Source organism: Mus pahari, chromosome 8, assembly GCF_900095145.1.
Source record: "Mus pahari chromosome 8, PAHARI_EIJ_v1.1, whole genome shotgun sequence".
Classification (NCBI taxonomy): domain Eukaryota; kingdom Metazoa; phylum Chordata; class Mammalia; order Rodentia; family Muridae; genus Mus; species Mus pahari.
This window is the reverse complement of record NC_034597.1, coordinates 55,963,580-55,981,545: the sequence shown is the minus strand read 5'-3', so window position 1 is coordinate 55,981,545 and position 17,966 is coordinate 55,963,580. Positions and strand designations below refer to the sequence as shown.

General features: G+C 42.9%; 1 protein-coding gene across 2 annotated transcripts in view; it reads right to left on the bottom strand.

Moving 5' to 3' along the window:
- Ints9 (integrator complex subunit 9) overlaps positions 1 to 17,966 on the bottom strand; it is an 85,759-nt gene that overhangs the window by 46,357 nt on the left and 21,436 nt on the right. For both annotated transcript variants that reach the window (XM_029541601.1, XM_021202927.2), the window contains 4 exons: positions 12,766 to 12,893; positions 6,719 to 6,779; positions 3,497 to 3,559; positions 949 to 1,088 (listed from right to left, as the gene is read on the bottom strand). In XM_029541601.1, coding sequence (XP_029397461.1) covers positions 949 to 1,088; positions 3,497 to 3,559; positions 6,719 to 6,779; positions 12,766 to 12,893 — 392 coding nt within the window. The remainder of the gene's footprint in view (positions 1 to 948; positions 1,089 to 3,496; positions 3,560 to 6,718; positions 6,780 to 12,765; positions 12,894 to 17,966) is intronic.

The following is a 17,966-nucleotide window of genomic DNA, read 5'->3' as shown; positions in this document are numbered from 1 at the left end:
CTGAAGACTGTAACTTTTGATTTTAAGATTTATTTATTTTTGTGGATGGAGAGATGACCCAGTGGTTTAGAGCACTTGTTGCTTTTGTAGAGGACCTGGGTTCAGTTCCCAGCACCCACATGGTGGTTCACAACTACCTGTAACCCTAGTTCTGGGGATCCAAGACTTTCTTCTGAGCTCCACAGGTACCAAGCACAGGAGTGGTATACAGACATATATGTAGGCAAAACACACATAAAATAAAATGAATAACCTAGAAAAGTATTTATTTTCTATGTGTATATGTCTATGTGTGTGCACGCCTCCATATGCATGCATGTAAGCACGTGCCTGCGGAGTCAGGAGTAAGAGCCCCTGGAACAGGAGTTATAGGTGCTGCAAGCTGCCTGATGTAGGTGCTTGGAACTGAACCCGGGTCCTCTGCAAAAACAGCAAACATTCCAACTGCCGAGCCATCTCTCTAGGCACAAGGCGGTTTACTCTTAAATCCTTAAGAGTGCAGTATTTCATTCTGTCACCTGGGAAAGGACAACTTAACTGCTTAATTACTCTTCTTCCCTTGTTTTCTACAAGTTTCTATTTATAGCCCTCAGTAAATCATGAAAAAAGGGGATCTTTCCAAAGCAAAGTAATAAAGTTCTTTTCTTTTTCTTCTTCATTTAACTAAGCAAAGTTCTGTTGCTCTGACGCTTTCTGCTCTGGATCTTTGTGGCATCTTCCTAAGCCTCTGGCCTCCTCAGTTCCATTTACAGAGGAGTTGCCTATGAACAGCTATGCTGGAAGAAAGACCAGGACACTACCAGGGCTACCAATCTCCAGGCATCTCCAGTGAGCATTCCTGTGTCTAGAGCGTGGCGTACTCATCTCTGTCCTGGGAAGTAAATCACACATTTCTGGTATCACACTCCACAGTGGCCACTGAAGGAGCTTGGCAGCCACACCTCTCACCTGCCGATCTGCATGGTGGGTTCTGTGGCATATACTGTGCCTGTGAATCCTGTGTGCTCGGTGATGTAGGGCAGCGCCATCATGCAGTGATAGTTAGAGATGAGGATCACATCGACTGTAGACAGGTCTATTAGCTCGGTCTGAAGAGAAAGGGAGGGGTGATGTGCGTCTGTGCCAGGGCACATAGATCAGCAGTACGGGACTGACAAATGATGCTGTCAGAATGTAGAGTAGTAGTTTCGCTTCTTCAGAATAATGAGGCCTTTCCCGACACACCGCCCCTCTCTCACCGTGGATGTGTCCTGATACTGACAGCTGACAGCTGGGCAAAACGGCTAGCCTCAAGAATGTGGCCGGCTCACCAGGATCACTCTGATCTATACATTTAGTAACCTGCTCTTCAAAAGGCAAATAGAGAGACAGCTAATCTTTTTTTCTTTTTTGTTTTAAGCTTTTGACTTTTCATTGTCTAGCTACCATACTCCTGAGATAAGAAACAAGAAAGAGAATTGTAGTGACTTCTTTGAACTCTACAGTGACTTTTTTATGCATCCCTCCTATGATTTATGATCCAGCTTCTCTGCCTTACCACCTAACAAGCCTTGGCATACTAGTGGGGGATGGGAGGTGGACTCAAGCACAGACTGTGGGCATAGCTAGAAACTGCATCTCACAGCCAGCAACTCTCCTGCACAGAGGAGCTAACCCTTAACCATGTGATATACAGAGGATGAGCATAGCTGGTCACAAGAGTGTATAAGGTAGAGTGGTTTGTGTAGCTGTTAGTCCTGCTCAGAAGTAACAAAGATATTGATGACATAAGCAAACAATAAGCAGTGTGGATATTCACTTGGGGTGTGGGTATTTTTTGGCTGAGTGACTTAGCATACAAATAACTTAGTAAGTCTGCCAGTATTGCCAGCATGTGAGTAAAGGACACTAGTGCCTCACTGCTAAACAGTGGCACCTATGCTGCTGTGTAGGGAATTTCCTCTTAGACTAAATATTCCATCTCAGATGAGATGCAGAGGGCTGTCAGGGACTGGAAACATTCCATTCTGCAGGGGAGTTCATTAAAATTCAGGAAGCAAACAACACAAGGCTTCAGGAAGTCCCTGAAACTGACCTGATTCACTAGGCTCCTCCTTCCCCAAGCTTATAAACAGGAAGGACACTACTGAGGACACTTTCAGATTAGCAGAACTGTCTGAAAGACGCTCAAGCAAAATGAGTTTTCTTAAAGATACACTCCTGGACTTGTCCAGCTACCTGTAAGTTGTGCAATACATTCTAGGTTTCTATCATTGGTGAGCCACCATCCATGTTGTGGTGGGAATTTGGTAATGTGTCATTGAGTCATTTCTGTCCTGTACATAACCCCTCACCCATGTTCCTTCAAGTATGACCAGTAAAACTCATTGCTTTACCAAGTTGGACTGTGGTGGCATTCTTACTTTGGTTTATTATTGGTTCCCTCTCTGGGGAGAGTAGATGGTCCTTCATGTCTCCTCAGTGTCACATGGCATATGGAAAGAACAAACCTAATGTCAATATCCCACATCTATTAGCCTTAACACCACATTTTGCCCTGTGCTTGCAAGACAATGCCCTCATGATGGAGGAGGTTCTACTCTCTGATGCCTTTGGAACCACTTTTAAATAAGGAAATTCAGATGGAGTAGCAGAGGGACAAATGCAAGGCAGTTAAAGCAACACTGAAGCTCACATGTAAGGACACAAGGCAGCCTGAGTATCCTCTTTAAAATATAACAATCAGCCCCAGAGCCTAGAATCACAGAAAAATCTGCTGAAGACAGTCAGAAGAAAAAAAAAATTAATTCATGTACCAAAGATAAATGATTACATAAACATTTTCCCCAAATAATTTAATATTTAAGCCCCATGCATGGATATTCACAAATTTACTTACATACTTTTAGTGGAATAAAAATGATTTTACCTTTGACAGTATTCCTTACAAGCATTTGGTCCACACACTGTGAACAGGGCTGCACACTAACCTGTACTGGATCATCCACAACACACAGTGTAGATTTGAGGGAAATGGGATAAAGTAGTTTCACGGGTTTACGATTGGTCTGTCCAACTCACTGGACTAGAGTTGGTTTCTCTCATGTTTTCTCCAAGTCTTAACAACAGTATGGCTCTACCTTAAAACAGTGACTTAAGTCACATAATCTGTCTAGCTTGAAAAGCTGATCTATGGCTTTAGAACCTACAGTATTATAAGTGCAACCAGGTACGCTGGGAAATGTAGGTTTCTTATTGGCAAGTTCCGTAGTCTGGAACAAGTCCCAAAGTCCTTGGAGCACTGGCCCACTTGCTCCTCATTCTTGCCCAGGAAGTGAAGGCTGCAAGAGTCAGTGCCATCTCTGATACACTGAAATAGATGGGGAGCTTCCCCCTCATTCCTAAGTGACAGCTGTAGTGACAGACTGTAGTGAGTAAGGGTGGGGTCATGGCGCTTTTTCCTTGACTTATAATGATAATTATCAGGACGGTTTGCTTCCAATCTCTTTCATCTTACCTCTGGTAAGCAGAATTCAGGCACAGAATCCACAAATACATGACCTGAGCACTCTTTTAGCTCCTAAAAGAGATGAAGAGGAAAAGTACTAAGAGATATTTAATAGATACAGTACCAAGGAAACTCAATCTCACCTAACTGAGAGGGTGGGAGGTTATTTTTAGACATACTGTTTCCTATTTAGGTTCAGGTTGGCTAGGTGCCTGACTGAGGGTGAAAATGCTGCCTGGCGGCAGATCTGGGGTTTGAACACATTCCCTGAGGCGTCTTTAAGAAGTTAGGAATAACACATGCTGCTATAATGTGAGATCCGGTGCTTCTTAAGAATTAGTTATCAAGTCAAAGTTCCCTGGGTCCTGACTAATGTCTAAGGGGCCAGAAGCTAGATTGGGGCCATGGAACCTGTGTTTATGACAAGAACCTCTGGTGCCTCTACTCTGGTACCCGGCTAGGAGTCCAGGCTTAAGTAGGAGCCCTTTCTTCCACCCACTAAGAGCTGAAGGGAAGAGGCCTAGTAAGGAGGGAGGAGAAGAGCGGGGAGCAGGATCCAAAGCGCCGCCACCACCACAGTGCATGTGTGGTTTGGTTTACTCCACAGAATGTGTGCTTACTTGGGGTTATATGCCAACCATACTTATTCAAAAGAAAAAGGAAGATTACATATCAAAACAGGATCATACACACCTCCCTACCTCAGATGCCAGTGCCCACATTTATATAAAGACCAAGGGCTGGCTATGAGAAAGGAGGCTGAGAACAGATGCTCAGACAGGGTGCTGTTTTATTGGTTCTTCTTCCCTGAATTGGGGGTGGGCAGTAAACAGAAGGCAAGGTGTCTAGAAATGGACATGCTATGGAGCCAGGCTGCATTAGAGCATCTGCACGCACTTCCATGTGGCAACTCAGAAGCGTATCAAAGAGTCCCGAGTCCACTGAGAAGAAAGAGGTCTAGAACCTCAATTTGCCAGTTCCCATGTAGGGAAAAACTCCTAGCCAAAGCCACACATATAAGAGTGCTGCAATTATATCAGAGCACACTGAACTGAAAAGGCTGGAGGAGACCAGGTGGGCCACTAATGGGTAGGCTGCAAAGGCCCCAGAAAGCTGTTGGTGCTTGTAAACACATGGTGGAGTTTCTAGATCATCACAAGCAGAGGTTTATAGCTTCATTGTCAAACCAGGTAGGACTTGGCAGTGTCCTCTGCTCTTTTCAGAAAGGGAAATACACAACTTTAGTTCTACCAAGTTCTCACAAGTCGCCCAACAGATATTTCTACATAGTCACACACATGTATCTAGATTTACCACAATCAGAATTACTCTATGTCTTTATTTATTCTATGAAAACAGGGTGTCAACTATATTACTATCCTCAGGAATTTACTGGGGTCTTTAAGGCTTCTTCCTCTTGAATGCTGCTCTTGTGAGCACCGTGTCACATGAGTACTGTTTAACTACTGATAGGATGAGCTGAGAGAGAGAGAGAGAGAGAGAGAGAGAGAGAGAGAGAGAGAGAGAGAGAGAGATATGAACAATTCTTAATTACATGGACCCACTAGCTAAAAACAAATGAGCAATTATGCTTAAAGGGAAACGACCCCCAGCTCCTTCAAGATGAGGCTAAGAATGAGCCACCACAGGCGGTTCCAACCCTTGCCTTGCCCTTAATAGGGCACTGTGATCTTCCTCCTCACAGTGCTATGCACTGATGCTTATCCTAGGATGATAAAGTCTCTGAGGTCTGCAGGGGACACATTTGCCATTCTGAACACTTACAATGTCACTGTCTCTCACTCACCACTCGCCTTTAATGAAACACTCCCACATACACATGCAAGTCACTTCACTCCCAATGCAATGGTAATGCAATGCTTTTGAGCCTCTCTCAGGGATAATGATTTATAGCCAGCAGGAGGCCCAGGTTGAAATCAGGTACAAAGGTTCCTGAATGTCACATAACATTAACGTCAGTTATGAGGGAAATCTAGTTTCAAATTATGCACCTGGCTTGCACTTGAGTTTGGGGTGCAGCTATAGGAATTAATTCTGGAAAGAAAAAAAAAAAAACCCACACTTCTTCAGCAGTAACTGTCTTACTCAGATGAATCATGTGAAAGGTGTTTAAAGTTGCTCAGCTTTTCAATTTTGAAGCTTAGGGAGGATGAATGATTTAAAGGACCATGGCGGGACATGGAGAAACCCTGCAGGTTTTAATCTTCTACCTCTGACAAAGTGTGCCCATTTCACAGCTTTCATTTTTTTTTTTTTAAAGCATTGGGATCTCATTTAATAAGCTGACCAAACTCTAATATGAATCACCTTTGTGACCCTAATTACAACTGTAGACAGTTTTCTTTTTCTGGTGATAAATTATTTGCAAAGTATTTAAGACTTTCCCAGACAAATGTGACTCGAGACCAAGCACAGACAGTGTTTAAAGATACTTAAAGATAGTGATTAGCAGGTCTTAAAGACCCTGACATGCATCTCAGGGTTTGGGGGGAGAGCTCACAGGAAAACACACTCATCCTTGGGTCACCAGCAGGGCTCTGACAAGATGGATGGCTTCCCACTGTGCACAGGCATCTGACTGACAGGACAACTTCCCACTGTACACAGGCATCTGACTGACAGGACAACTTCCCACTGTGCACAGGCATCTGACTGACAGGATGGCTTCCCACCGTGCACAGGCATCTGACTGACAGGATGGCTTCCCACCGTGCACAGGCATCTGACTGACNACAGGCATCTGACTGACAGGATGGCTTCCCACCGTGCACAGGCATCTGACTGACAGGATGGCTTCCCACCGTGCACAGGCATCTGACTGACAGGACAGCTTCCCACTGTGCACAGGCATCTGACTGACAGGACAACTTCCCACTGTGCACAGGCATCTGACTGACAGGACAACTTCCCACTGTGTACAGGTATCTGACTGACAGGACAGCTTTCCACTGTGCACAGGCATCTGACTGACAGGACAGCTTTCCACTGTACACAGGCATCTGACTGACAGGACAACTTCCCACTGTACATAGGCATCTGACTGACAGGACGGCTTCCCACCGTGCACAGGCATCTGACTGACAGGACGGCTTCCCACTGTGCACAGGCATCTGACTGACAGGACGGCTTCCCACCATGCACAGGCATCTGACTGACAGGACTGCTTTCCACTGTGTACAAGCAGGCTGCAGTTTTTGTTTTAGACATTACCTTGTCCAAAAAAGCATTTCCATCTTTTAGAGACCATCCGGGAAGATTAGATAGCCTGGGGCTGCAAAACAAAAATTGAATTATCTTGAATACATTATAATCTTTAGTGAATTCATGATGACTTTATATTCACCATAGTGAAAAGCAGTTAAAAGTTACCAGCAGTGGTTCTTACCCAAATTAACTGAAAGAGGAGAACTAACCATGTTGTAGTAAGTTTAAGAATCCATCTTAGAGCTGGCTCTGGTGGTCCTAGCCTATAATCCCAACAGTTGTGATGCTGAAGCAAGAAGGTATCATGTTTGAGGCCAGCTTAGATTACACAGTAAAACAAAACAAAACAGCTGGGTATTATGGTATGTTCCTGTGATGGAGGCAGTGACTCAGAGGCCAGCCCAGGCTGTGCAGTCAGATACTATCTCTATTCCCAGGGCCGGGAATAGAATGGCTGGGTGAGAGAATGCTTGTCTGTCACATGCATGGCTCCAGGTTAATACTTGGCATTATCAGATCAAAGCACAAGAACAGTTCAGAACAGAACTGGAGATACTAAGAGAATGTATGAAGAGAGGAAAGGAAGTAGTGCAGATGAAATACTGAGAGCATTCTAGGGCTTCCAGTCACTAACTATCTTGGCTTTATCTTGCTTCAGTTCCACAGCCATTGTGAGTGGAGGCAGAATGGGTAGCTTCACAGGCTTTGACAAAGCTGACTTAGGTTAGGTGCTGGGCTATGAATTCTAAGCAAATGAACACTCTAGATTCAGTGCTGACAAGTGGATCACATCAGGTCACCTGGAACTCTTTGTGATTCTATATATACAGGTATATGAACTAAGTATATAGGACTGGAGAAATAGATCAGAAGAGTGAGTCTTGTTCTTGAAGGACCTAGGCTTGGTACCCAGCACCCACACTGAATGTCTCAAATCTGCCTGTAACTACATTTCCAGGTTATTCAATGTCTTCTTCTGGCTTCTGAGAGTACCTGTATACACACAGTACATGAAAACTCATGTAGGCACACACAGACACATACGTACACAACACACAATAAAGTAAACAAATCTTTGAAGTTAGGAACAGGAACTGAACATTTACTAATAATCACAAAGACTAAAGGTCAGAGGAAGCCTGCACACTAATAAGATGGCTATGCTTATTTGATTTTACATACATAAAGAAGTCTTGGCTAAATATCTGATTCTGTAGGAAGCAGATAGCTTCAACATTTTTTTCAGAGTTGACCAACATTTTGATATTGTAATCATCAATGTTGAGAATGACGCTGTGCATGAATGTATGATTTAACAGATGAAGGAAAAAGGGCCATTTCAGAAACTGTTGGGCATTCTATCCTCACTCCAGGCCAGAATTCATCCAACAGTTTATGAAACCTAAGCCCAGCAACTCAAACAGCAATGTAAAATTCTAATTGTGTTTATTCTATGTGTGTGTGTGCATGCCAGGGGTTGCATATGTATCATGGCATTCGTGTGGTCAAAGGATAACTTTCAGGAGTGGGCTCTTTCTTTCCACCAGGCGAGCCCTTGAGATCAAACCCAGGTCATCAGCTTTGGTAGCAAGTACCTTTATCCTCTGAGCCACTCTACTTGTTTCTCTGTGTAACAGCCCCGGCTTCCTAGAATTCTCTCTGTAGACCAGGCTGATTTTGAACTCACAGAGATCTGCCTGTCTCTGCCTCCTAAGTGCTGGGACTAATGGTATGTGTCACCACTGTCTGGACAGAAATAGAAATTTTTAAAATCAAACATTCTAACATAATACAACCTAAAGATACACCCAGATTTACTAACTTCACTAATGTATGAATCTAATAATTGCACATAAGTATAGCAGGAAAATATTAAGTCTTTTTTTTTTCTGTAATTAAACCATTATGTTTTCATAAGCATGAAAAATCCTGTATGTATAGTAAAAGGATTGCAGTTCATGACATGCAGCCGTCTGGGGTGGAGGTGATACAGGCAGTGTGCACAGGCACTGCAGAACATGATGCTGTATACTGGGGACCTGACTGCAGAACATGATGCTATGTACTGGGGACCGACTGCAGAACATGATGCTGTGTACTGGGGACCGACTGCAAAACATGCTGCTGTATACTGGGGACCGACTGCAGAACATGATGCTGTGTACTGGGGACCGAATGCAGTGCAGGCACACATAAGGCAGCACAGGTGAGTGCAGGTAAGAATTCCATTTGACTCTGAATTCATTTTTGGTCATTGGACAATTCAGAAACCTTTTACTATTGCCAAATCTATTACAACCTTCACAATCAATTTTGTAGGGTCCCAATCTGCAATTTAAGAAGCTTGGTATATGTCACCCATGGCTTAAGTTTCCAATTATGAAAAATGAAGCTACTTTTCCTAAGAATTATAAAGTGACTTTCTATCCAGGTGAATGGCTTCTAGACAGTGAGACTAATTTCATGTACATTATAAAGGCTGAATGAAAAACAACAAAACAAAACCCCAAACAAAAAAAAATTTTATGGACCAGCAAGAGGGGTTTGCAGTAAAAGTGCTTGCCAGGCAAACCTGAAACTTGAGTTCAACTCACAGATTCCATGCTAGGAGAGAAGCAAGTTCGGAAAGAGAGCTCCTGACTTCCATGCATATACTGCATGCATGTCCCCACCACATACACATCTCCCACACACTGAAGGAAATTAAAAATCAACCATTTATTTCTAGTAATTAGACTTTGCTCTATATACTAGAAATCCGAAAATGCCAGTAATTCATAAGAAAATATTAGAAAAATGATGATCAGTGAAGAACACATGCATTTAACTATTTTAGAACCATTTCTTTGACACAAAGGGTACTATTAATTTTTTATTAAGAATTTTTTATAGTTTCTTAGTAAGAAGTGTATACATCTTTAAATCAGAAAACAACAACAACAACAACAACAACAACTAAGACAAGATGCATTCACTTGTAAGACTAGATCTTGGGTTCAGACTCTATCTTATAGAACATGGCCTAGGGTTGAATTCAAGTTAACCAACAAGCCGACACCTAGTACCAGTCTCCAGGTTACTCCCCAACAAGCCTGCCCCTGGCACTTCACTTCCTAACACCCACTCATCAGGAGGAAAGCACAAGTTTATGACGTGGCTCCCAGCACCAGCCAATTATCTTAAAGGGCAACACAATTCCATAACAGCCCCCTACTCATATGTGTGCCAGGCTAGAAACCCCCTTGCTTGTTTGTTCACCTCTATAAATGCTTGCCTGAAGCTGGGCTGGGGCTTCACCCTCCCATCCTGCTGCATCAGAGACAGTAGTGGGGCCCCGCTTGAGCATTGAAATCAGCTCCTCCGTGGTTTTTTGGGATTCATGAAATGGGCACAACACTGTTCTATTGAGTGTTAGCAGCTCATTACTCTACTCTGATCAAGTGTAGAAAACAGGGAGGAGCCTCAGCAGTTGGTCCGGTGCTGCAAAGCTCAAGGTGTTCACTCCCTTACGTAGTAGGGTCTTTATGTTAAGCCCCCACACAGGGCACCCTGACTGTGGATGGCACACACCTGTCCTCCCATAAGGCTGGCAAGACATCAGCCAGAGAACAAGTTGCTCAGAGGACGAGGCACCAAGGTAATAGCAGTAGTAGCACAGAAGATGCCTAGCAAGGACCAGTCTAGGCAGGATCAAGAGACTTCCCTAGGCAAATGACCCCACTAAGGTCTGGAGCACCAGGGTCCAGGGGAACCAGGAGGAAGCTAGGGCCCAGCAAGAGTGAAGAGCTGAAGGGACATGAGAGCAGTGTGACATATAAAATACTGACAGGTGACAAGCTTAGGCTTGCATTTCTACAGGATGACTCTGGGGAGGATGGAACCCTATGTCTTCTGATAAGAGAATAGTAATTCCAACCCAATTATGAGTAACCTCAAATACACCCACATGAAAAGACTATATAAAATAACTATAGGTCTAAAAACATCAAGGTCATTAAAACAGATAGATTGAGAAACTCTTCAAGATTGAAGGAGGCTCAAAACCAGACAACTGAATACAGTGTGTGATCAATACAGTATCTTCGATCATAAATTCTCCTATGTTTTTGTTATAAACACTGTATAATGAAAGCTCACTTGGTAAAATGGAGAAATACAAACAGATACCCAGATAAAGACTTAAGAAGGAAAGTCAGCCAGGTATGGTGATGCACAGCTATAATCCTAGCCACGGGGAGGCTGAGGCAGGAGGATTATGAGCTTGAGGGCCATCTAGTCTGGAGATGCAGCTCAGTAAGAAGTGCTTGCTAGCATGTGCAAGACCCTGTGTTTAACTCCGAGCATGCCACAGGCACAGACACCCCACCCCAAAATTTGCACTACAGCAGAGGGACAATAATTTAACAATGACACTTTAGCAATTACAAGCCTCTGTGCAGGTCAGGTAGCATGGGCTCCAAGGAGGAGAGTGATTCATTCGCAAAGCCAAATATTTTCTGGGCTGCTATTATAGGCCAAGATTTGGTCTATGTGCTGAGGACACAGTGGAAACAAAATTCCCGTCCTTATAAAACATCTTCAGTAGAGGAGAAAGTTAATATGCATATATGAAGTAATGTAACAGGAAGAGCTACAAACATAAAGCGGGGTAAGGGGACAGGGAGGGAACACTGGATATACTTATTCTAAGCAGATGTGCCCCAAAGTTTCTGGCTTGAGTGGCAGGAGACACTTGTACTGTCTGGCCAATTCTAGTTTCAGTAGTCAAATTCACGAGCCTACACAGCAGGTGCCTCCTCTGTAGAAACCTTCATGGTATTTAAAGAAAGGTAGTTATCATAGAACATAGGTGTTTTTCCATCTCGAGTAGAGGCAGTCTCCAGCTGTGCACTACCTTTCTCTGTTGACACACTTCACGCTCTCTGAGGGTAAGGAATCAGTTTTGTGATGTCAGTAACCCTGGTGCCACATAAGACAGATTTTTTTTTAATAAACACCAAACTAATGAATACTTTGTTCTGTATGGGGAAAAAAAGACAACAGTATCCACTTCTTTCAATAAGTAATCTGCCAGCTAAGTAAATAAGCATCTTCCCAGCCCTGGATAATGCCTGTATTTAAAGTGCCGAGTACAGTTATCAGGGGATCCCATCAACTCTGCATAAAACGCAATCTGAAATCATCTGTGACCCTGTTACACAGTTTATTTCTGATTTTCTTAGCTGGTCCCTGGGTGGTTGTGTGAATAAGCACTGTACTTGGTGCTGTCTTCAGGAAGGACTGAGATGAACTAGATGGCTTACTCAGTTTGCTGTCCTCATAAACTCTTCAATTTGTTTCACATTGCTTTTCCATCTCATTTCTTATATGTGTGTGTGTGTGTGTGTTTTTAGGTGTGTACATATTTGATTATAAAAGTCACTTTTTGTACAAATTGCTCTTTCTAAGTAGAAAGGACAAGAAAAACCAGTTTCTTAAAATCTTAGCTTAGTGTTAATAGTGCTGATTATAGGGGCAAGGCAATCTAGGTGACTTAAGACACAGACTGGGGAGATACACAAGTACATGCATATGCACATGCACACACATGAGATAGACATAGATAGGCAGACAGACAGATATCCCCGCACCCCCACCAAATTGACTAATATAAAAACAATGCACACAGAAGAAACACCAGCCTCTATTCCATTAGGACCCTGAAAAGGCAGTTAAATGATCCTAAAACTCAATTCTGGGGCTCATCAGTTCATCATTTGTTAGCTCTTACATGAATTAGGAAGACAGATGAAATATACATGACCTCAGTTACACTGAGCAGTCGCAGAAACATTTTGCAGAGGCCCAGAAGAAGTTGGAATAAAGGAGTCAATCAATAAATCAATAGAGCACTTTCTACCAACACATCCAAAGGAAATTATTTTGATAGAACAGTGTTAAGGGGGTGAAGCAAGTATATGAGACAAAATACGCCATCAGTAATGTTCATACTAATAACTCCCATTCTTCAGGGAACTAAAGCTCATTTTATCGCAGAATGCATCAGCACATACCTTTGAACAAGAGGCAAAGGGAGGAAATTGAGGGTGGAAGTCATGTCCAGTCCGCAGTCCAACATAATAGTGGTGGATTTGAATTTGAGTACATTGCATGGTAAAGTTGGGTGCCCTGACAGGCAATACTGGAAAAAAACAAACAAACAATCAATTATAGAAAGAAACAGCCTAGGAAATAAAGTAAGTAAAAGTAGTCATCTTCTCCTTTAAGAACAGTGCATGACTCAGCTAGCCTTCTATGTGACATCATCTTTTCCCATAAGAACAGTGTATGAGCTCCGCTAGCCTCCTATGTGATGTCATCTTCTCCAAAGAGGACAGTGTGTGGACTCAGATAGCCTTCTTTCTGTGTTACATCATTTTCTCCCAGGACAATATGTGAGCTCAACTAGCATTCTATGAGGTATCATCTCCTCTCTTAAGAACAGTATGACTCAGCTAGTCTTCTATATGACATCATCTTCTCCCTTAAGAACAGAGTGTGAGCTCTCCTAGCTTTGTATGTGACATCAATGTGTGACTCAGCTAGCCTTCTATGGGATATCATCTTAACAGTGTGTGAACTCAGCTAGCCTTTTCCTATGTGACATCTTCTTCCATAAGAACAGTGTGTGAATTCAGCTATCTTCCTATGTGATGTCATCTCTCCCATTATAAGGGCAGTGTGTATACTCAGCTAACCTTCCATGTGACGTCCTTTTCTCTTGTTAAGCTCTTATTACTTGTAAAACACTCAACAGTCTCAGATCCCAACAGTTTGGGATAGGTCGCAGTTGTTCAAAGCACATGCTTCAGGCATGTGTCCGTTCACCTATGGCTCACAGATCCCTACTATCCCTCTGCACCCAAGTGCTGCTTGCGGCTGGGAACAGACAATGAAACTCACTGAGTCCTCAAACTATGGTTGAGTTTCTCTACCTTTAAATAGTGGCTTTTCCAGAAGAGAAAACTGTTGCAGAATACACATCAGAGAGGGGATTCATATCAAATATCTATGGAATTGCAAAAATTAAACAACAAATAATTTGAGTGGTCAATGGGCTAATGAATTTAGCAGAGACTTTTGTTTTTTTTTTGGCAGCGGGGTGGTGGTGGTGGTGGTGGTGGTGTGTGTGTCGAGACAGGGTTTCTCTATGTAACCCTGGCTGTCCTGGAACTCACTCTGTAGACCAGGCTGGCTTTGAACTCAGAAATCCGCCTGCCTCTGCCTCCCAAGTGCTGGGATTAAAGGCATGCGCCACCACTGCCTAGCTAGCAGAGACTTCTAAAAGAAATACAAGTGACCAATACACATTTTAAAAAGTGTTCAACATATTCAGCTATTAGGGAAAACCAAATTAAAATGATTCTGGATTCTATCACACCCTAGTCATAATGACCCTTGTTAAGGAAACAAGCTGAGAATGGCAGTGCCTGCCTGCAGTCCCAGCACTCAGAGGCAGACGCATGAGAAATAACACAAATCTGAGGCCAGCTAGGCTTCTTATTACAACCCAACCTAAAAAAAATAAAATAAAATAAAAGCCCAAACAAAGATGACAACAAGTGCTGGTGGCAGTGTGAGGAGGGGCATGTAAATGGGTACAAGGTGGTATGGTGAGTTCAAAAACCTAAATGCCATACGAGTCAGGTATGCCACTCCTGGGCATAGAGCTGAAGGACCCGAAGTCAATCATAAGTCACAGAGATACTCACACCTGGTTTTACTGCCGCCATATTTACAACAGCTAAAAACTTAGAACCAGTGTAAATACCCAAAAAGAGATGAATGGATAAAAAACATGTGGTATACATGGGCCATGAAATTTTATTTAGCTGTAAAGGAAAAAGAAATCATGGAATTAACAGGGAAATGGACAGACTTGGCGATCTTGAGGGAGCAGGAGAGGGCAGAGGAATATATGTTACATGAAGTGGAATAAAGAAGAGGGCCAGTAAGGGGGAAAGGAGTGTGAGGAAGGGAGAGGGGAAGAGTGTGGGTTACAAAATGTAAAGGCATTTACCCTTGAAAACACCCAAATGAAATCCATTCCCCAGGCTTCGAAAAGACAACGCCCTGACCTGAAATCTCATGCCCTTCTCAATGTGAACAGGAGGATGCATGATACACTGAAACTTTTCTGTGCAGGGGTACTCTGTCAGTACCGTGGGTGCTTTCCTCAGTTGCTCTCCACTTTCCTTCTTTCAGACAGAGTCTCTCCCTGAGGCTTTGGCTAGGCTGGCCTGGCCAGGACCTCCCATCCCTGTCTACACAGCGCTCAGATTACAGATGAATGTTACCATAACCTTACCTGGGGATATGAGTGCAGGTTCTTATGTCTGTAGGATACATATTTTATGGGCTGAGCCATTTTCCCAAGATCTATCTGCCATCTTCAAGAAGGAGTAAAAGAACTTCTCCTTGACTGACTCAAGTCAAGTGGAGTAGCTTCCTCTGAACGGCAAGCCATCTCCTAGTCCTTTCTCATCTAACATGAGGACAAGACAGAGTGATGACACACCCACGGCCAGCTCCCCACAGCCACCCATTGCTTAGGATAAGTCTTTTAGGTGTGTACAGCTCTGTGTGCTCTTTGTAACATGGAGGAACTTTCTGCTTTTCCTCAGAGGATGTTACAGAAAATGGTCACTTGTTTTAAACTGTTTGCATATTTAAAATATTAACGCCAAGGTCCAAGAATCTGAGTGCTGTGTAAACTTCCTCTGGGACAGGTCAGGAAGAAAATGGGAGGGGAGGCAGAGGAAATGCTCTACTGCTAACCTTTTAGCAAGCAGCATCCCTCAGCCCAGTCACTGCTTAGCTGCAAATGACCCACGGAGCAGCCCGTGGCTTTTAACTATTAGGTTAAAGATAAGTCAGAGTCAGAAACCACACCAGCAACAGACCTGAAGGCTAAACTGATAACAGCAGACATTATTACAATTAGCAACCGCTTCCTAGCCCAAAGATAATGAAAGCTAAAAGGTAAGCTCACATAATAAATAGCTCCTCCCTATCGCAAACACCCACACTGAGTTTTAGATCACACAGAACAACTTTTAGTGGAAACAATAGTCTGTTTTTGTTTTTTTTATCAGTTGGTCTAGGAAGTTGGAGTACAAGTCTAATGGCTCACATTCTCACCAATCTGGGCAGAACAGTTTTATGCCACCCCAACAAACGTTACAATTAACCCAAAACTTGGAGCAGTCAGCTTGTTCTAGTCCTAAACAGCTTGCTTTATTCATAAACTGTCTTTCTTACTTTCCAACTGTGTTGACAAAATACCATGACCAAGGCAACTTATTGAGATGGAGTTTACAGTTTCAGAGGATTAGAGCCCAAGCTGTCATGGCAAGGCAGCAAACAAGTAGGGAAGGTGCTGGAGCAGTAGTTGAGATCTCACACCCTGGGACATATCCAGGAGTCAACTATAGCTAACAGGGAATGGTTTAGGCTTTTGAAATCTCCTCCAGTGCCACAGCTCCTTCAACAAGGACATATCTCCTAATCCTTCCCAGTTTCAGAGACTAGGGGCCTAGTATTCAAACATATGAGCTCCGGGATCCAGTCGCATTCAAAACACCACATAAGGCACACTTGATTTCCTTACTTTCACTTCTATGGTGTCTGCTTCCTTCAAAAAGGTACTCTAGCAAGGCATCATTATTATAGTCATGTGAGTGCAAAAGTGTCCAGAGTACCTAAGAAAGGTGACTGTCCCTGTTCCCATTTGCCTAATCTCCAATGACAAGGAAGCTGCATGTTACAACTTCAGAAGAGGTGACTATGATGAGGTCTTCCTGCCTCCCAGAATGTATTGATCATCATGGATCACCGGCACAGTGACAGTGCTGGCCAAAGGTTCCTCCAACCAGTAGAGGAGGCATACCCCAGGTCCTGCAGGGATAACTGTTTCCAGAAATGCCCTCTACAAGCCTGTAATGGGCTCTCTGATCGCAGCACAGCTAACCCACAGTAAGGCTTACAAGACAAAACCATAAAAGCCTTTCCTTTCACTTTATGTAAAAGATGAAGGTAGTGTATGCATATACTGTATACACAGATATACATGCAGGCAGAACACATAATACAAATTAAAAAATTGAAGGTATAATGTATTATAAAATTTGGATGCTGCTTTTAAAACTCATGATGACTGTTTTCCCCATCTCTGTCACATGACATTTCATGTTCATTGGTTATGCAAATATCTCATCACTAGCCAGCAAATCTTTCCCTTCTAACTGAACCCCTAAGTTTGCACAGGCACTCGGTTATAAATATGGCTGTGCTGATCACATGGTGTTGGAGGTTTTTTCCATACTGGACTGATTCTTTCATGCATTCTCAGAAGTGGTATTAACTAGGTCAAAGAGTACAAACATTTTATGGCTCTTAAAATCTGCTGCCAAAATGCTTTCCATAAAGCACTGTGCCTATTTACATCACTGTTAACAACTCAGATTTGTTCTGCTGGTACATTGCAATATATACCATCTGTATCCTACAGTTTCACCAAAATGTCCATAGAACCACTGCAGTAGCTATCTAAAGGCAATTAGGCAATTAAATGGTACCAAGCAAGAAAAGTCAACGATTTGCTAGGTAGCTTTAGCTTTGAGGCTCTTTGATAAAATTATATAAGGCTGGAGTTTTGTATGGTAGATTACTTCAATTCAAATACTACTCAATTTTGTTATTAACATGTGATTTTCTGAGGACTAAGTTCCCTCATCTATCATAGAGTTATAAGATCTAAGTGAACAGAAGGAGTCCCTGTCACATTCATTCTTAGTTGCCCTAGTTACAGCAGCATTAAGGTGGGTAGTGGAGAAGACCTGCTAACAATGGCATTTACTTGTGCCTTAGACATTTGTGACTCTCTTGAGACTAGGTAGTCTTATTGGTTTATGATTTTAGAATACAAAGATTCAGGACTTTCATGTCTATCTGGAATCATCTGTCAGCCGCTCTCCTTTGGGGTGTTGTATCTATCTCATTCTTTGCATTTCTCTTTCTGGAAAACCTATAGAAGGGATGCTGTGACATTTTCTTACCCTGTCCCTCAAACTCACCTGCTTTGTTTTCTTTCCATATAGTATGCCTTTTTCTCAGATTTATTTTGTTTAGTGTTATCAAATCTGCTGTTGATCAGTGGGTTAAACTAGTGTGTTCTCTCTCTCTCTCTCTCTCTCTCTCTCTCTCTCTCTCTCTC